The sequence below is a fragment of the Apteryx mantelli genome, chromosome 2 (genome assembly GCF_036417845.1).
Source record: "Apteryx mantelli isolate bAptMan1 chromosome 2, bAptMan1.hap1, whole genome shotgun sequence".
NCBI classification, from domain to species: Eukaryota; Metazoa; Chordata; class Aves; order Apterygiformes; family Apterygidae; genus Apteryx; species Apteryx mantelli.
In genome coordinates, this window is record NC_089979.1 from 104,553,002 (window position 1) to 104,569,750 (window position 16,749).

General features: G+C 38.3%; 1 protein-coding gene across 6 annotated transcripts in view; it reads left to right on the forward strand.

Moving 5' to 3' along the window:
* The window catches only part of GRB10 (growth factor receptor bound protein 10), a 158,351-nt gene that overhangs the window by 78,421 nt on the left and 63,181 nt on the right, over nt 1–16,749 (forward strand). For all 6 annotated transcript variants that reach the window (XR_010883417.1, XR_010883418.1, XR_010883419.1 and 3 more), the window contains one exon: nt 15,359–15,575. Coding sequence is in view for 3 of the 6 variants with exons in the window: in XM_067291170.1 (XP_067147271.1) it covers nt 15,359–15,575 (217 nt within the window). In the remaining 3 variants the exon portion in view is untranslated. The remainder of the gene's footprint in view (nt 1–15,358; nt 15,576–16,749) is intronic.

Here is a 16,749-nt window from a genome sequence, read left to right on the forward strand (position 1 = left end):
GGTTGTTGGCTCCAAGGCAAATGGAGGCTGTCGTTGAGAGATTTGTTAAAGGCACTGCTTGAGTGAAAACCGCCTTTCTTACAGGAGAGTGTTTGAGCAGGAGCACTCTGTGATCACAGCACTGATGACTTTGCCCTGAAAAAAGATGTCCTTTCAAGTAGGCAGTTCTCAGACCATTTACATTCCCCAGGCTCTGGTGTCTCCCAGAGGTTTGGTGGTACAGCTGTGCTGGCACACTTCCTAATGTACTTGTAATGGCAAAAAACCCACTTTCTCTGAAGGAAGTTTATTCTGGTTTGACAAGTGAAATGAAACGTAGCAGTAAAAGCATTCTTAGGCATTTATACTGGGCTAGAAATACAGATATTTTAACAGGAAAAAAAGTTGAAACGTGGAGTCATTTCTAATGAACTAGTTGTGAGCAACCTTTCTTTGTATTTCAGGCAAATGTACAGCTGTATACCGAGTGGGGACAGTGAAATCAGGAGGTTAACATCAAATATCGCACGTCTCAACTCTGGCCTGACTTTAGTCCTTTTTATGTTTGTGCTGTACAAACACAGTCGGCTCAGCCCCTGACCAATACATCTCATTAGTCATTGTGAGCATAGATCTAACGCAGAAAGGAAAAGAAGAAACACATTTGTGCTATGAGTTATCTAGGTAAACACTTGGTAGTTTCAAATCTGTGAGGTGAAAGACAAATTTTAGTGCCATGGGTTAAAGAGCTTCTAAATAGGCGTGGAAGAGGCTTCAGGGCAAATCTATTCTAAAAACTTTCATGGATATAGTATTATTAGTATAGCTTTGCAATCCCTTTCCAGTATTTTATATTTGTAATAGGTCCTCATATAGATTCAGTTACCCTGGAAAAATGCTGCTGTTCAGCATACCTCATTTTATCCACTGACTCAGTATAAGTGATGGGAGTGCTTTTCGCATGTTAATGAATGCCTGGCCCAAAAACATTGGTCAAAATAATCATCCTGTTTCGTGCAGGCATCTAGCTTACTTCAGGATGCACTTTGAGAGCACCTGGGAGGAGAGGGTGGTCTAGTGCAGCCTTACTTTTGCAGGGACCAACACAGGGGCTAGCTAATCGGAGACAATTTAAGGGCATTATTGAAGGAGAGGACAATATAGAAGCTAATGTGGTAGAAAAGAGTCAGCAGGTAAGTGGCACTCAGTGAAAAAGAACCTACTGCGGTGAAACACGAAGACCATAGGAATCTGACTTTTGCTTCTATTAAGTACGAAAGAAAGTGTTGCTCTTCAGCTAATACAAAATACCTTTCAGAATTAGTTCATTAAAAGCTTGAAGATGCTCATGTGGAATCAAAAAAGAAGCTCTTAGTACAAGCCTTTCCTGTTTTCAAGCCGTATGTTGGACTTTCATCCATAATTATGATTAGCATTAAGAATGTGTAGTTGTCCAAACCCATCAGAAAACAGAAACAAGCTTCATTTATTTTTTACTACTGAAACTTTAAAATATTTTTAGATACCTGTGCATTCTGAAGCTACGAGGCAGCTGCTGTGGCCTGTGCTTTAAGCTGTATATTTTTCAGATAGGAAAACAAACTCTGTGCTTGTTTCTTTTCCTAACTGGATGCTCCTCAAGTCTATTAAAGAGCTAAGAAAAGATTGTGGAGAGTCAACCAAAATACATTGTGGTTCCAAGGAAAATCATTTTGAATTTTGTAAAGAGGGGCATAAAAGCAAAAGATAATATTGCATTGCTGCATTATTTATGGTGCCTGTAACTATGAAAAGTTGTCTTATGGTGTTAAGACAGCCTCAAGATGAGCTGGAATGGTACACTTCGGTAACTGTAATGTCTTATATCTTCTATAAAGCAGCCATACCAAGCTGGGGCCTATTTTAAGCTCAGATAATGAAAGAAAAACAAAAAAGAAAAAGAAAAAAAATCAAAGTTCATAGTTTAATAAATCACGCAAAATCTGTAGAAAAACAATTCTGTTGTAATTTAATGTCAGGTCTGCACTTAAATTCTTTGCCACAGTGCTGCATTGTAATAATAAACTTCAGTCATCACTGTCTTTGAACTTATAAGCTGTGATAAGCACTAGAGTATTTATTTCTGCCTTTATGTAAACACTGTGCTGCAAGTGGTTCATGACAGCACTTCAGTAGGAGCAGGCTGTGTCATGTGAGGATACTTTAGAAATGCAGGATTTCAAAGCTGCTGACATTCTTGCACTGAGGATGCAGAAGTTCGCGGCACACTTAAAGCCAAGAAGCTTCAAGGGGAAGATCCATTTGAATTTGCTGATTTATCTAAGCCCCTTTGTGCCCATTAAATGGACAAACTTCTGTCAAGCTAGTTGTATTTTCAGCTAAAACAGATTTAAAGTGGGGCAAGACAGCTAAACCTAAGAAGACCAAAATAAAGCATTAAAGATGTCACTAAGTTTGGAGTTCTTCATAGCATGCAGCTGAGTAAATAACTAAACTATATAAGATACTACTGACCAAAGCAGTTAGTATGTAATTTCACTAATATTATTAGAGTCACAGGAACAATATTTGAGTCTTTTTCTCCAAATCAAGATTGTGGGCAATGTGTGACATGTATAATGTGAAGTTAGATGCAGTGCAATATTATAGTATGTTGAAGGACCACTGTCCAAGTGGATTCGTAACTGCACAAGGACCCATTTTAAGCTGGCTCTATTAGAAGTGTTAGCAAGAAATTAAAAACACTGCGTGCAAGTTTATATATGCATGCACATGCACTTGTAAATTTTTATGTGTTTGTATTCAAGTTGATACATGAAAATGCTTCATGGGATGCTAATTTTTTGTCAGAATTCAACTTTGCAATTCAGTTGTGAGCTTGCTATTATTTGACCAAAAAACATTCTTTTTGCCTGGGTCTTTGTGGTTCTGCCTTAAGTTGTTGAAAAACCCTGGCAAGCTCAAGCGTATTCAAGTGTTCTAAGTCCCTCTGAAATCTAAAGTGCTGTAGATGAAGGGTTTCAACCCTGTGAGGTTTGCAACTCAGTAACAAGTGGACTGTGAGCCCAGAGTAAACAGCAAGTCATGGGTAGCTTGTACCTTCAAGAATAACCGTAAATGTTCTTCAGAAGATCATGATGAGTTTTAGAGATTAGGTAGAAGACACGCACATCAGAAGACAGGTCACCCTCCAAGGCTGGAGCAACATACCATTGAATGCATGTTTCTTCAGTCAAATAACTGAGGCACTTAAAGCTAGCTACTCACACACTAATTGACATTGCTGCCACAAAGGTTAACATGAACTTGCTGCAATTGTTAATTTAAAAAGCAATCAATAGAAATCCTTTGAAGCTTTAAGTTTTTGAAGCTGAAGGCTTACAGGTACATTTTGGCCTACCTTACAACTCTCTTCTCATCATGTGTTGCCTCTTTGTAGGTCTCAGCCTTTCTAGGGCTAGGTGTATAAATACACTGGCATGTTTTTGGCCAAGAAGCCAGTCTTCTCTAGTTTTCTGGGTTGTATTTTAGACTTGAAACAGAACTAAGTGAGTGAGTTGTGTAATCTCGTGCGAGCATTGATGCATCTTGGGGCAGGGGGTATCTTTCTTAATAGAGCTTGTAGGGATGATTTAAAAAAATGCCCTCTCAGCAGGGGCTGCCCATCCATGCTATGATCAGCTGATGTCCCCAGGCTGGTGGGGGGGGGGGGGCTGGGGAGGCCAGGGCAGCTGTCGAAGGGCCAGATGGGACAGTAAGGTCTGTAATTCAGCCTGAGGCGCATTGCATTCCCTGTCTCTGAGGTGGTGCTGGCGGTCAGGTAGGGTTAGGGCCGTGTCCTGGATGTTGATTTTTTTCATGCCTGCGTCTGCCTGTGGGCTTCAAAGGTTTGGTTGTCTGCAGAGCAAAGAGACATAGAGAACATAAGAAATAATTTTATGTTAGCAGAGTAACCTTACAGGGCAAGTAAGGTTTGTTCAGTTCCTAGCTTCTAGCACTGCTTCATAGGCATGCCAGAAGGGGAGTCCAGGCAAGGGTTTTTGGATCCCTACCCAGAACTGTGTAAAAACTGACATGACTGGGAAGAACAGCGGAGGGATTTTTCAAAGAAACAGAGTATCCTAAGTAACTGAACTAGAAGTACGCACATCTTTTAAGATCAGACACATGGGTCTAATAAGGAAAGCTGGAACATAACTGGCAAGTTCACTTTGACTCATAAAGCTATGATGAACCTTTTAGGTAGCATACCTGTAGTGGTAGCTTTTAGGTGAATCTCATCCTAACGCATTTTAACTTGTGCGGCTTGCCTGCAGTATGTTAAATGGTGAAGGTTCGCGTTTGGAAAAGATGATTTAAAAAAGAAACCTGATTTGGTAAGTCTAGAAGAATAAATACTTCTCTGTTTTTCTTAGGCCTAGATAAATTTAGGCTAATGCGATTGCTCTTCATGGAAGATTATAGAGTGATAAATTCAAATTAGTTTTTCTTTTGCGTCATGGTTGGTCTTAAGTGATTGATTGTAAGCAGTTCATATCAATTAGATAGCATGTTAATATTTGTTCATACAGTACGATACAAGAGTAGGAGAAGTGTTAGACCATCAAGGAAGCTTTATTATGATTCTGTTCTATATTATTCCCTGCCTCTCTCTTTTTGTTTGGCATTTTTGTTTTTTGTGTTCTCCATATCTATAGACCTGGTTTCAGCCTCCATTCAGGTTTTTTGTTTGTTTGTTTGTTTTTTAAAAAAAGATCAGTTAACAGGAGATCTTGGGATCAACGTAATGCCAGTGGAGAGATGCACTACAGAGCTTTTATAAATGACTACTCCAAGCAGTCTTTACGCCTTTATGAGGGTTTGGTTTCTGCATCTGCACAGTAGAATATGGATGCATTCAGCAGCGGATCCACACAACCATTTGGGATGCGATTTCAGCAATATGTTCTGCCATCTGTGAAGCCGTATGAGAGGACTGTGGTGTTCCCTTGTAATACAGCAGAGAGGATTGCATTTTATTACAGCAGTAATTCTTAACAAATTATCCACCCTAATCATTTTGTCTCCTTTGCTGGCAGAGCTGGAGGAGAGGCACTTGTTCTGCACCTGAAGGAATTACTTGATTTCTGAAATGAAAAATAGACTTGCATGAAAGGAGTGCCTAAAATAGACATTTCAGGGACAAGGTATCTATGTGCAAGTGAAACTGAATGCATACCCTGAAAGTCTTTTTCTTCAGAAGGACAAAAAAAATGTAAAGAAAAGTTATATTGAGGTGCTGCCAAGGAAAGAAGAGAACATCTGATTGCAGCCTTCTTCACCTATAAAGTGAAGTTAAAATAGTAAAGTGAAGTTAAAATAGTAAAGCTGGTTTTTTGTTACTTGTCAGTTGACAGTTTTGAAGGTCTCAAACCTGGGGCTCTTGGGAGGCTTTTTGGTGCAGCTTTAGCAGACTTAAATTATGAACAACTCACTTGTAGTTTACTTTCTTGTAGATAACTGACCAAAATTAAAGTTGGAGTTAATACTAAACTATTAAGACAAGTGGTAAAAGAAACCCAAAGTTAAAGAATTTTTCTTTTTCATACGACTACAGTCCTGTTAACTAGGTTCTGACTAGAAGTGCCTTCAGATATGATACATTCCTGTTGTCTTCTTTGTAAGTACACATGTCCCAGCTAGGTAACTATTATGTGCTGAAAATGCAATGCTTAATTAACTCAAAGGAATAGTTGATTTGTTAGTAGTTGTGTGCAACTTTTGGAACTTGTATTACTTTCTCTTAAACATGCTTTCAAAGCCAATAAAACTGTTCAAAGGAAATTTTGAAAACTCATGCTTTAAAGTAGGTAGAACTAAAGGTTAGCCCAGATATCGAGTAATGAGGTACACCTGATTTAATAGTAGTGGCTTTTCAGCATCGGCTCTTAGGATCCATCACTTCTTGAGAAGAAAAGCTAACGGAATATCTAATTAGGTTAATCCAGCTACCTTGCACTTAAGCTTTATTTAAATTATACTGAATTATCTTTGAAATGAAACTGGTCTAACACTTCAGATCCAAGAAAACTGGAAGCGTAGAGTGTGCTGACTGCCAGGTTGGGAGCGTCAAATCCTTTCCGGAGCAGAGACGTAACAGCTCTCGCCTTGCTGGTGGTTCAGCAGCCAGCAAGATCCTGCAGGCTTTGGTTGTGGCTGAGCAGCAGCAGGTTTTTGAGGTTATGCATGCAGTTTCTTGGAACTGGGATAGAGCTTGGACTTTCTTGACAGGGCTGAAGTGACTAATCCATGCAGTGTATTTATACTGATTTGTAAGGATTGTTCAACTGGGATTATTCAGCTGGGCATTATTATGTTTAATTGGGAAAAGAGAACACAGATTCCTTAAAAGCAGTAGATTCTTTGACTGTGTTTTTAACTTTGCCTCTGATAGCTTAAGACTTCCGAGATGTGGTAGCTTGAGCTTTTAGTCTGTCTAAATTTTTAACTCCTTTTTGGACACTGGCTTATTTATCAGCATTTTATTTGATTTGCACTCTGTTTAGTTTTTTCCTCTGACACAGGCAATAAGAAAAGGATATTTGAGTAAAACTTAAGAAAAGCATTATGAATAGAAATATATATATATATATAGGGAAGTAATAGAATAAATTAAAAAAATAATAATTTTCATTCATCTAAGCATAAGGAAAATATGGAGTATTTTAAAGAAATACAGAATCTTAATAAATATTCACGTAAACCTGACTTTTGTGGTGTCAAATCACAGCTCACACTGATACAGGATATTCTTCTAAAGTCATTCACCCCTGAGTATGACTTTTTAATATAAGATGAGATCTGCTGAGCATTTACCATGGGGCCGGCAGACAGTATTTCAATTCATCCATCTGTTGCTATCCAATATTGTGCTTTCTAATTTTTGACTGGAAGTACCTTAACAGGTCAGTAGGCTAGCACTGTTCTCCTCATTCTCTGTAATGCTCAAAAGTGCCTCATTTTGTTCATTCTTGTTGTGGACCACACAGGATAAGAGCAATTCTTCCCATTTTGCTGCTCCATTGGGTTTGCCTGGTGTTACCCCAACCATTTCTCTTGAGGGATGAATGATAGTCTTCCACTAATCATAATTTTGGAATGTAATGGAGCAGCTTTTCTTCCCAGTTTTACTGTGGGACACCTAAATAAAGGCATCCAATTAACCTTAGCAGGAAGATAAGACACAAATAGAGAATCTTTAGGTTCGTCTCTCTCTCTCTCTCTGTGTCTCTCTCTGCTCTCCCTTCCTCTCCCCACCAAAAAAAAAAAAAAAAAAAGGCCAGGTGTAGGGCTATTAGTTATATTACTTATACAGTTGTGACTTAGGCTTTAAGTTTCCTTCTGCTGAATCTCCCATTATATTGGGAGAATCAGTTGGGTCTGCTCACCCTATCTATGAGGTTTTCACTGATGTACCTACTCTGTCTTTCTCCAGGGTTTTCTAAGGATTAGCCTCTTCTGACTCCAGGTTTGGTCTTGGAAAGAATACCCCCTTCTTGCCTGCATGGTACTTGTAAAGCGTCGCTTCTCCTATCAATTAATGTTGTCTTTTTTATCCTCTGTGTAACTGAGGCTGTTCTCTCTGTCTTTAAAAACCCAACCAAACAAAACGTTTCCTGTTGAGGAACGTCTCTTTCTTAAACTAATGCAAAAAGTAGGCAATATGCTACAGGGGAACCACTGAGCCTAATATTTATGGAAAAAATGCAGATCTGTGACCAGTTTCTTGAAAATGGATCTTCTGGCTTGATTTAGTAATCATCCCAAGAATGGCAATTTCCAGAGGTCTACTTAACCTCAGATTCTGCTTTAAGTGGTCTGTTTACTCAGTATTTACTATAAAGCATTGTTTCTGCAACCATTGGCTGTGCAAAGAGCAATTCAGAAGGCTGACAGTTGCTGGTAATTGCTGTTATCAGGAGCTCTGCCATCAACAATTTCTGAAACAAGGGTGTGTAGTGTGTTATCTGAGCAGGATTTGGTCATTCCTACTGTATATAACAATGGTTCAACTGGTGTCATATTAGACTTTTCATTCAAATCTTGACCTGATGCTTCTTTTAAGAACTTGCATTTCTGTCACTTTTTTTTTTAAAGGCTGCAAATTTCAGCTTACTAAAAAATAGGTTTTGGAAAGTTTGAATTCAACTTTATGTTCCTATGGGGACAGCGGAGTGTTTTGCATGTGGGTATGGAAAGGGGACTGGCCGTGACTTACATATTTTATTTTAGCTCTTATAATTGTAATAAAGCTCTTATATTTATACACATAATCAGCATTCTAGGCATTTTAGATATTTTCCTTCCTGTTCAAACCTCTCATAGCCACATCATTAGTACTTCAATGTTTGTGCTTGAAAATCCAGTGAGGACTCAATAGTGGTAGCTGTGATACCCACTGGGAACAATCACCTAACCAGACAATAAACCTAAATGTATTCCAGAAGAAGGCCAACATGACTTGTTACAATTCTTGGATTAGAAATAGGAGTGTGCATTGAGGTTTAGCTGGAGGACACTCAGAGGAGCTTCTGAATGTTGTCTGTGAATAATTTCAGCTTCATCAAAAAGAGAAACTGTTAAAATCTTCATCAAAGACACGCTTTACCTTAGTAGTTGGTTTGTCTCTGGAACTAAACAGACAAACAAACCCTCTGAGTCATCATCTTCTCTCCTTCCCCCACCCTGGCATACCTAGCTTTCGTTGTCTTTGTTCTCTATGGTGACAAGTTACTAGGCATCTGAAATGGGCGAGTGCTGAATTTTTCATCGACTAACTCTCCATTTTTTTCCATCAGAATTCTTAAAACTTGTTTTATATGATGAAGACTAATATGAACATACAACTGCATTATTGCCTTCTGTAGGACACCTATAACCAATTGTTCCTGTACTTGTTAAGGCTTTGATTTTCAGTAACATCTTTCATATATAGCTTACTCTTATAGCTGTTACCTAGCAACATTAATTTTGTTCAACTTAGTTTGTGTTCTATTTCAAGGTATCTATAAGGTGCGTTTTAAGAATGTTTCTGGAGTCCAACCATAAGCCTTTAGTACAGAGGTGTTTATAAAGTGAATTCTCTCCAACACCTATAATTAATGCACTTACATTTTGTGTTAGCCTTTTCAGCCTTGTTGGCAGAAATTGGAGTAGATGCATGTGGGATTTAAAAATTCCCCAGAGATTATTGGAGGAGTTGCAAGTTCCCTCTTGTCTTGTCTGTGTGGCATTTCAGTGCACTCAGATGTTGTAGATGCCTAAATAAATCTCATGCTCCTTCTCAGACCAGCGCCTCTGCTTTTTGCCTATCCTTCCACGGCACAGTCCATTTAGCGTTTTGGAAGCTTTGTGACTTTTTTGGGCAACAACCAAAGTCCTAGTATAAACCAGAGGATTTCATTGCAGCTGATGAATGTCGGAAAGGACAGGACTTGACTCTTGGGTGCAGAACAACTTCTATAAAATACTAGTATGTTCTGGAGTTTCAGAGTTGTCACTTACAGTTCAGAACTTGATGGTGCCTGTAGGGGACAAAACTGGAGGTGGTATCTCTGTAGAGGTCACTGTGGGTTTTGGGGGGGAATTGTAAGAGGTCTGTTTGGTATCATCCAACTTCTGTGGCAAGCTTCTTTCTAAAGGTATAGCAACTGTCAAGTCCTAGATGCTGCAACAGTGTTTAGGGCGCTGTTGGTAACCCTTTCAGTGCAGGAGGATTGCAAGTTTGAGTAAAAAAACAATGGAGACAAGTTGAAAGAGATTCTGAAGGGAAGTGAGACATTTGTGTAAACATATATAATGTAGTTAAAGTTTAAAGGGAGGAGGGAACAGAGGAAGTTGAATGTTATCTAAAGTGGACGACTTTATGCAAATTAAAACTATGTGTTAGCAGTAGTATCTTCCCAAAAAGTTTTAGGGGCTAGAATTTCTTTAAAAAAAAAAAAAAAAAGACAGCTATGAAACAACATTTGGACATGGCACTGGAAGGACATACTGTTAGTACTACCATGCTTTTCTTTTGCAAAGGATCTGCTGGAAAAATAAAGGTTTTCTTGTGAAAGAAAAGGAGTTTGTATGTGGTAATTGCTGTGGTAATCCTTACCTGGGTGGTTACTTTTGATCATGAAACATGAGATTTCCATGATACCAAAAAGCTTGCAAAACACGATGAGTTCACCGGTATGAATCAGAATAACTTATGTGCAAGTTCAGGAGATCTCAAACAGGAGGTTGAGCTGGATGCTGCAATTATTTTGGATGCCTAGGTGGTCTGTGCTTTATTTTTTCCTAAGTTCTGGTGAAGTTCTTCTGTTTGTTCTAATATAAATGTATTTCTCCTGCATTACCTAGAACTCACACAGTGTTTCACCACATAATGCGTGCAGAATGCTAGGACACACACAACAGTATGTCCTTTTCTCTCATTGCTTCCATCTGTTGCCTTGCGGGTTAATTAATGTGTGTGCGAGGGCTTTTTAAACACTTCAATATCATACTTTGTTTAGCTAAACTTGAGTGAAATCTTTTATTAGTTATATCTTAGCCTCTTTGTTTCATCAAGCAGGATTTCTAATGTGCTGCAGTGAGCCTGATTTTGGGGAACCTCTTACCAGACTCAGTGTGTCAGATAGTTGATCAATGGCTGCCTCGCTATAATATCAAACACTTGTTTTATGTACCCTCAGTTGGGTTTCCTATTGTGTCAGACTTACAGGTAGAGACAGAAAAGTATAAATGTTCTGCTGAGTTCCTAGTAACATTCACAACAGTCTTTTCTGTGAACTAATACAAGGTATAATGCCAAAGATTAAATTCCAAAATAACCAGGCAAGAAGGAAATTATTTATGCAGGTATGTGTTCAGTAAAGAAGTCTCTTAAATCACAGCTCGCTTTTAGTCCTACAGTGTTTTTCATAGTATTCCTTATGAACTGCAGACCATATGTAAAAAGGAAGGGTGTTTGCTGGGCTGCCATGTAGAGAAATAAAATGTAACCTGGTCTCTAAACCAAAGCCAGGATTCTTTCCATGTTCAGCCTTTTTTAGTAAACAAAAGTTCTGCAGTGTAATGAGTCCGTTGATAGCCATGGAAATACCTACTTTATTCAGGAGGTTGACACAGATGAAACAGAACTCATTTCGGAATTATACTGTTTTAGAATAAGTGGAATCCTGCTCATTCCTGTTAGCTGAGGTGACACATCGAGGCCAAGAACAACCCCAAATAAGTAAATAAAGTAGAATTTAGGGGGCTGGAGAAGGGGAAGAGGTAGAAGGACAAAAAGGATTTGGAGGGCTTTTAGTTAAGCGCAGATTAAAGTTTACTCAAGCCTACTTGAGTGGCTATCATCCCCTCTTCTGTTATGCTCAAAAAAATTTAAATGGTATTCAAATGAAGTGCTTTTATTTTTGTGGAACATGACAGCTTAGCTCACTAGCTCAACAACAGTTTTGTAACAAAGTTTTCTCTTCTTTCTTGCCTTGAATAGAACTTTTAAAATTTTTCTTGCAACTGAAATCATGATTTTTTTACTTTACCAAAAATATTGCTTGCAACATCCAGAGAACAGTTTGTGAACAAAGCCAGAGTTTAACAGATTGTGGGCAAAACAGCAAAATGAAGTTCAAACAGCTGCCAGTGCACTTCGATTCTAGTCTGGGAAAGAAAAGGTCACGCCAGCATTACTCACTGCCATACCAAGTGTTTTCTTATGGTATAAGAATACAGAACTACCAGTACTCCCTCCACCAACAAAAACTTAACCACACCGAAAAAAAAAAAGTAAACCGAAGCGTGTTAGAGCTAGGATTTGCTAATGCTTTCCTTTAAAAACAACTTCTAAAAGTGAAATGCTGCTTGCATGTTTATGGAATAGAAGTGATAAACTGGCTTCTGTGCAGTTGGATTCAGGGGAGAAAAAGAGACCTCAAATATCCACTGTCATACGCCTTGATGTTATTGCAGAATTTCATGCGGATTAAGGAAAATAGCCTTTACTATCCCTGCAACATACAGATTCAAGATAGCTGGGGAAAGCGGCTCCTTGGCTACCTGCAAACTCTACTTGCCTGCAAAGGAAATTCTTCCTGGTCAGCCGCAAAATTCACGTGGGCATGCTTCAAAGACCAGCGTGACACCCTTCTGGCTCAGATCTCAAGGCAAATTTTGCTGTTAACTAGCTAGCCTGCTCAGAATCGCTTCCAGTTAGCTTTTTTCCCACTAGAGGATGATCTTGGTGAAGACTAGATTGTGCTGGTTGGCAGAAAAAAATACTTTGAAGGTTTGTAGTGTGTCTGAAACTTCCTTTTGAATCATATAACTGCAAATGATTAAAGTGGATCAGAAATCCCATGGATGGCTTATTAAATTTTTATTTATTTAAGCTCTGTAGAGAGCCCTCAGAAGTAACATACTGTATCACTTGGCAGGCTGAGACATCTGCTGGCACCTTCAAGGTAGGCTACAGCAGTGAGGTTTTCTATTGCAACATGCTGAAATATCTCCAAAACATAATGCTATTTAGTAGTAAATGCCATGGCATAGAGATGAACCTGTATGAAGTTTGAGATTGTGTGCTTTATCTTCAAAAAGCTTAAGGATATGGGTTCCTGTAAAAGTTTTATAGAAAGTCTGAGGGCCATGTTTATCAATGCTGCAGCTGTGGAGAAAGGGAACTGCCAGGCAGAGGGGTGAAATCACATTGTGAACTTCAGTGCAATATGCTGTATACACTATATGCAGCTTACCAGCACCTATCCTAGTGAAAACTGAAGTTGTGTTTAACTGATATGCTTAAATCTTGCTAATGGAAATTCAATGGCTTAAACTGTGTACTTGGTTTCGTTAGTATTTCACATGAACGCCTCATTTTATGCATATTAAATTTCGTATTACACCTTTGTGCCTATTTGATTTTTCAGGGATAGCTTGAGCTGACTCCTAATCATTCCTCCTGTGTTACAATCATCTGGAAACTTAATGATCTTGCACATTGATAGCTTTGTCATTAGTTAATAAATCAGCACCCTCAGGGACAAAACCATGCTGACTTCCACAGGACGTACACCTTTACTTTCTTCCCTTTCTGCTTTTGACCCTGCTAAACAATTGTTAGTTGCTGTAATTTACTGCCTCACTCTGTGGCCAGGGTCCTTCTTTTATGTGTCCTTCATCCAACACCCACATTTTTACTTGACAGCCATCAGGTTCTTCTCTTAATGCAACTGACACCCTACAGTTTGCTCCTCTGGTACTTTAGATGAATGATAAAATTCAGAAGCCTTGTAATTTAGCCTCTCCCTCTTTGTACTCCTACTCTTGTGGTTCCCATGTGATTGCTCAAGAAGTGTTTTGGATATGGATATATGTTTTCCAAATAGGATAAGAATCTGGAGGATGGAATGAAACTTAAATTGCAGCTCTGTCCCAAGATCCCTAAAAATAGCAGGAAAATTGTTGTAGACTTTGTCCAAGCAAAGCAAAGTCCAGGTTATTGAAAAATACATGAACTAGCAAACACATAGAGAAGATGGTGCAGCCTAGTGAGGATCTGTCTTAACAGTTGACTAGTAACTATTAAGTACAGAGACTGAGGGAAATAATAAACAAATGAAAAGAAGAAATCTTTGCCTTTTTTCTTTTTTTTTGTCCTCCAGACCTAGGAATACCATGAGCACACTTTCAGTGAAGCCTAAGTGACTCATACTTTATTAAAGGACCTCCTGACTTTCAGTAAGGAACATAGGATCTTAAGTCATTAAATAGCTCTCAGACATATGAAGCAAATCTTTGATTCATCCAACACCCTGAACTACAGTCATCAGTGTCCAAAACAAACACAGTGTAAATGCAGTGCTTAGACTCCGTTATGGTTATTGAGGCATGTTACTGGCAGACAGAATAAAGTAGTGCTGTTTCAGATGGGATCCTCCAGAAAGGTGATAGTGGTATAAAAACTGTTTATGGTATCTCAGAAATAGTCTTGTAATTGGTGACTGAAATATGATAAGCCAAATAGCTGCTCCTGGTGGCTTGAAGAAGTATAATGCTTGTTTACCTAGAAAATGAGGCAAAAGATTTGGTGTCAGAAGCTATTTGGGGTAAGAAGCATATTTTAGCTGCATAGTGCTGTGTAAATGTTTGTTAGCTTAGTTGGTTGGCTCTACTTTCCATCCATCTTTGTCATGAGTAGTTTTGAAAGACACAAGGTTTGTAGGGAGCAATGGTATCCTTTTCTAAGCCAATTGATATAGTTGGAAAAAGTGGGCAAATTTTTGCATGCACCAAGCTGTCTTAGATCTAAAGTAGTTGTTTAGCCAGTCAGTGTGAAGTAACCCGAAGCAGATATCTGTGTGTGTGTGTGTTGAACTTCTGATACGGAGTGACATGACTTGTGGCTAGGGAGTGATTACAATACTTTGAAATAGGAATTAGAGGGTGATTATTTCAAAGGACTTGCGGAGTTTTGCTATCTTTCAAAGTAATAATGAGAGTTAACAAGGAATGAATTAACAGGAGTTACGTATTTACTGTAGGTAAGATGGCATATGGGGAAGGGTGAGTATGCATTTTGGGGATTGATGTTTCTCCAACCACCTACACCATATCCCTGGTTGGTTTACTTTAGGCTCTCTAAGGCAGGGGTCTCTTTATTGCATTGAAAGTGTAAGCATGAAAAAGTTTGTATAAAATCCTTGTAATGACAGTTAAAAGCTTGCATTGACCTTCAAAATACTTTGTCTCAAAAATATGCAAAAATGTGAACAAGGGATTTTTAAAAACCTATAATGATAGACTTCCAGCTTGTACAACAGAAGTGTTTTTTTTTTCCCACCTACTGACTTGTGTGACAGTATCTTTTTTTTTCTGTCCCTAAATTATTGGATCTTGCACCCAGTATTTATCATACTGTTTGACAATCTGAACTTGACACAATGGCAAGCTGGATTGAGATACTAGTAAGTGATATACGTTTGAAATGTATGTCAGCTTGATAGTGAGTGAAGCGGTGTTTCACATTCGCATTGGTGTTATTAAAAATTTCGCAAAATATTAGTGATTGATTAGTAAATACTGTGGTAGAAGTATTTCATTCAGCTTTTCACCAAGGAAAACAAAACAAACTTGGCTATCACTGGCCTGATATTAATTTGGTTTTCTTAAAAGTTATTGCATGCATTTTTCTGCTATAGAGTAAATGTTTTCTGTAATAAAAATTTGCACTGTAAAAGTATAGCTGTAGAATATGTGATAATTTTCCAGAAACTTAGTCTTCAGTCTTTCCAAACTGCTTTTATCTGTGACTTCAGATATGTTATGCTGCCTTCATTTTGTTTTTCAGATGATGATGTGGACCTAGAAGCTTTGGTAAATGACATGAATTCCTCATTTGAGAGTTTGTACTCTACGTGCAGTATGCAGTCAGAAACCACTCCTCTCCTTCAAAATGGTCAGCTTAATCGCAGTCAGTTGCCAGCCTCAGGATCAAGCTCATTGCAGCCCACATCTCCAAGACAGAAGGTGCAGCGGTCTCAGCCAGTACGCATTATGGCAGTCAGGTAGGAAAAAGGGACTTTCTTCCTTTTTGTTGAAATTTTCTTGAACTAGCTTTAAAGAAAATAAATTTTGAAGTCTTAGATCAGCCTCAGTGGGGCCCTAATACTGTTACAACGGACTTATGCATAGCAAAATCATTTACCAGGTAGGTGGAAGACATAATGTTTCCTTGTATTTTGTAAAATGTAAACATGTTTGCATTTTTACTATTTTTTATCAATTTTCAATATATTTGAAGTAGCAGACATGCATAGAAGCATAGAATTTGCAGAAATGACATCCACGTTTGGATTTATTTCCAAACCTTTAAAAACTGTTGTATCAGCCTTGGTGCTTATTAACTACTTCTTGATTTTATAAAACATAGTGAATCATGTAGCTAGATGAGGTTGCATTCAGCTAGTTTTGATGCACAAAAATGCCTCTCTTAATAGAAGTTTCTCAAAAGGTCCAAGACAAACAAACAAAGGACCGTCATAGTTCTTTAATCATTCTTCCTAGAGCACTTTCAGTTCCTTCACTGAGGACATTACAAGAAAAAAAGCATGTAAATTATCTTGCTTGTGTCAGGATGGGAACTTGAATTCAAGCTTCAAGTGGAACACTCCTGGGTAGTGTTTGGAAACTATATGTAATGGTCAGGTTCTTAAAAATCCTCTTTTAAAGTGGCAGGAAGAAAGGAGCTCTTGTCGATCCAAGTAGGTAAATTGCTTGAGTCAGATATATTTGTAGCTTTTCTTCCTTTAGTTAACGGTGGCTTCTCCAAAAGAAGTGGGAATCAATAATCATAGAAAAATAGATGTCTAAGAGTTGCTCCTAATTCTTTACACTGATATATTTCCTATAGGAGTGGTATTCTTTAGACAGGCAGCTTTTCTATAAGAGTGGATAGTATACAGTAACTGCAGTACAATCGAGTTGGCTAATGACGTAATGATGTTTTTACCAATATTTCAAATTTACCCTTGAATGGGGCTGTACTAGAAAATGCACTCTTTAGAGTGCTATAACTCTACGTTTTGTGCAAGTTTCAGTGAAAACACTTCTAAACTGTTTGGGGCATTTCAGAATGTCACAACTTTTTTTGGAAAAACACATTGACTTTCTGAACTCTCTACTTCCATAAGCCCTAGAACATCATGTATTTACCGTTAAAAAGAATAGCAGCAAAACTTG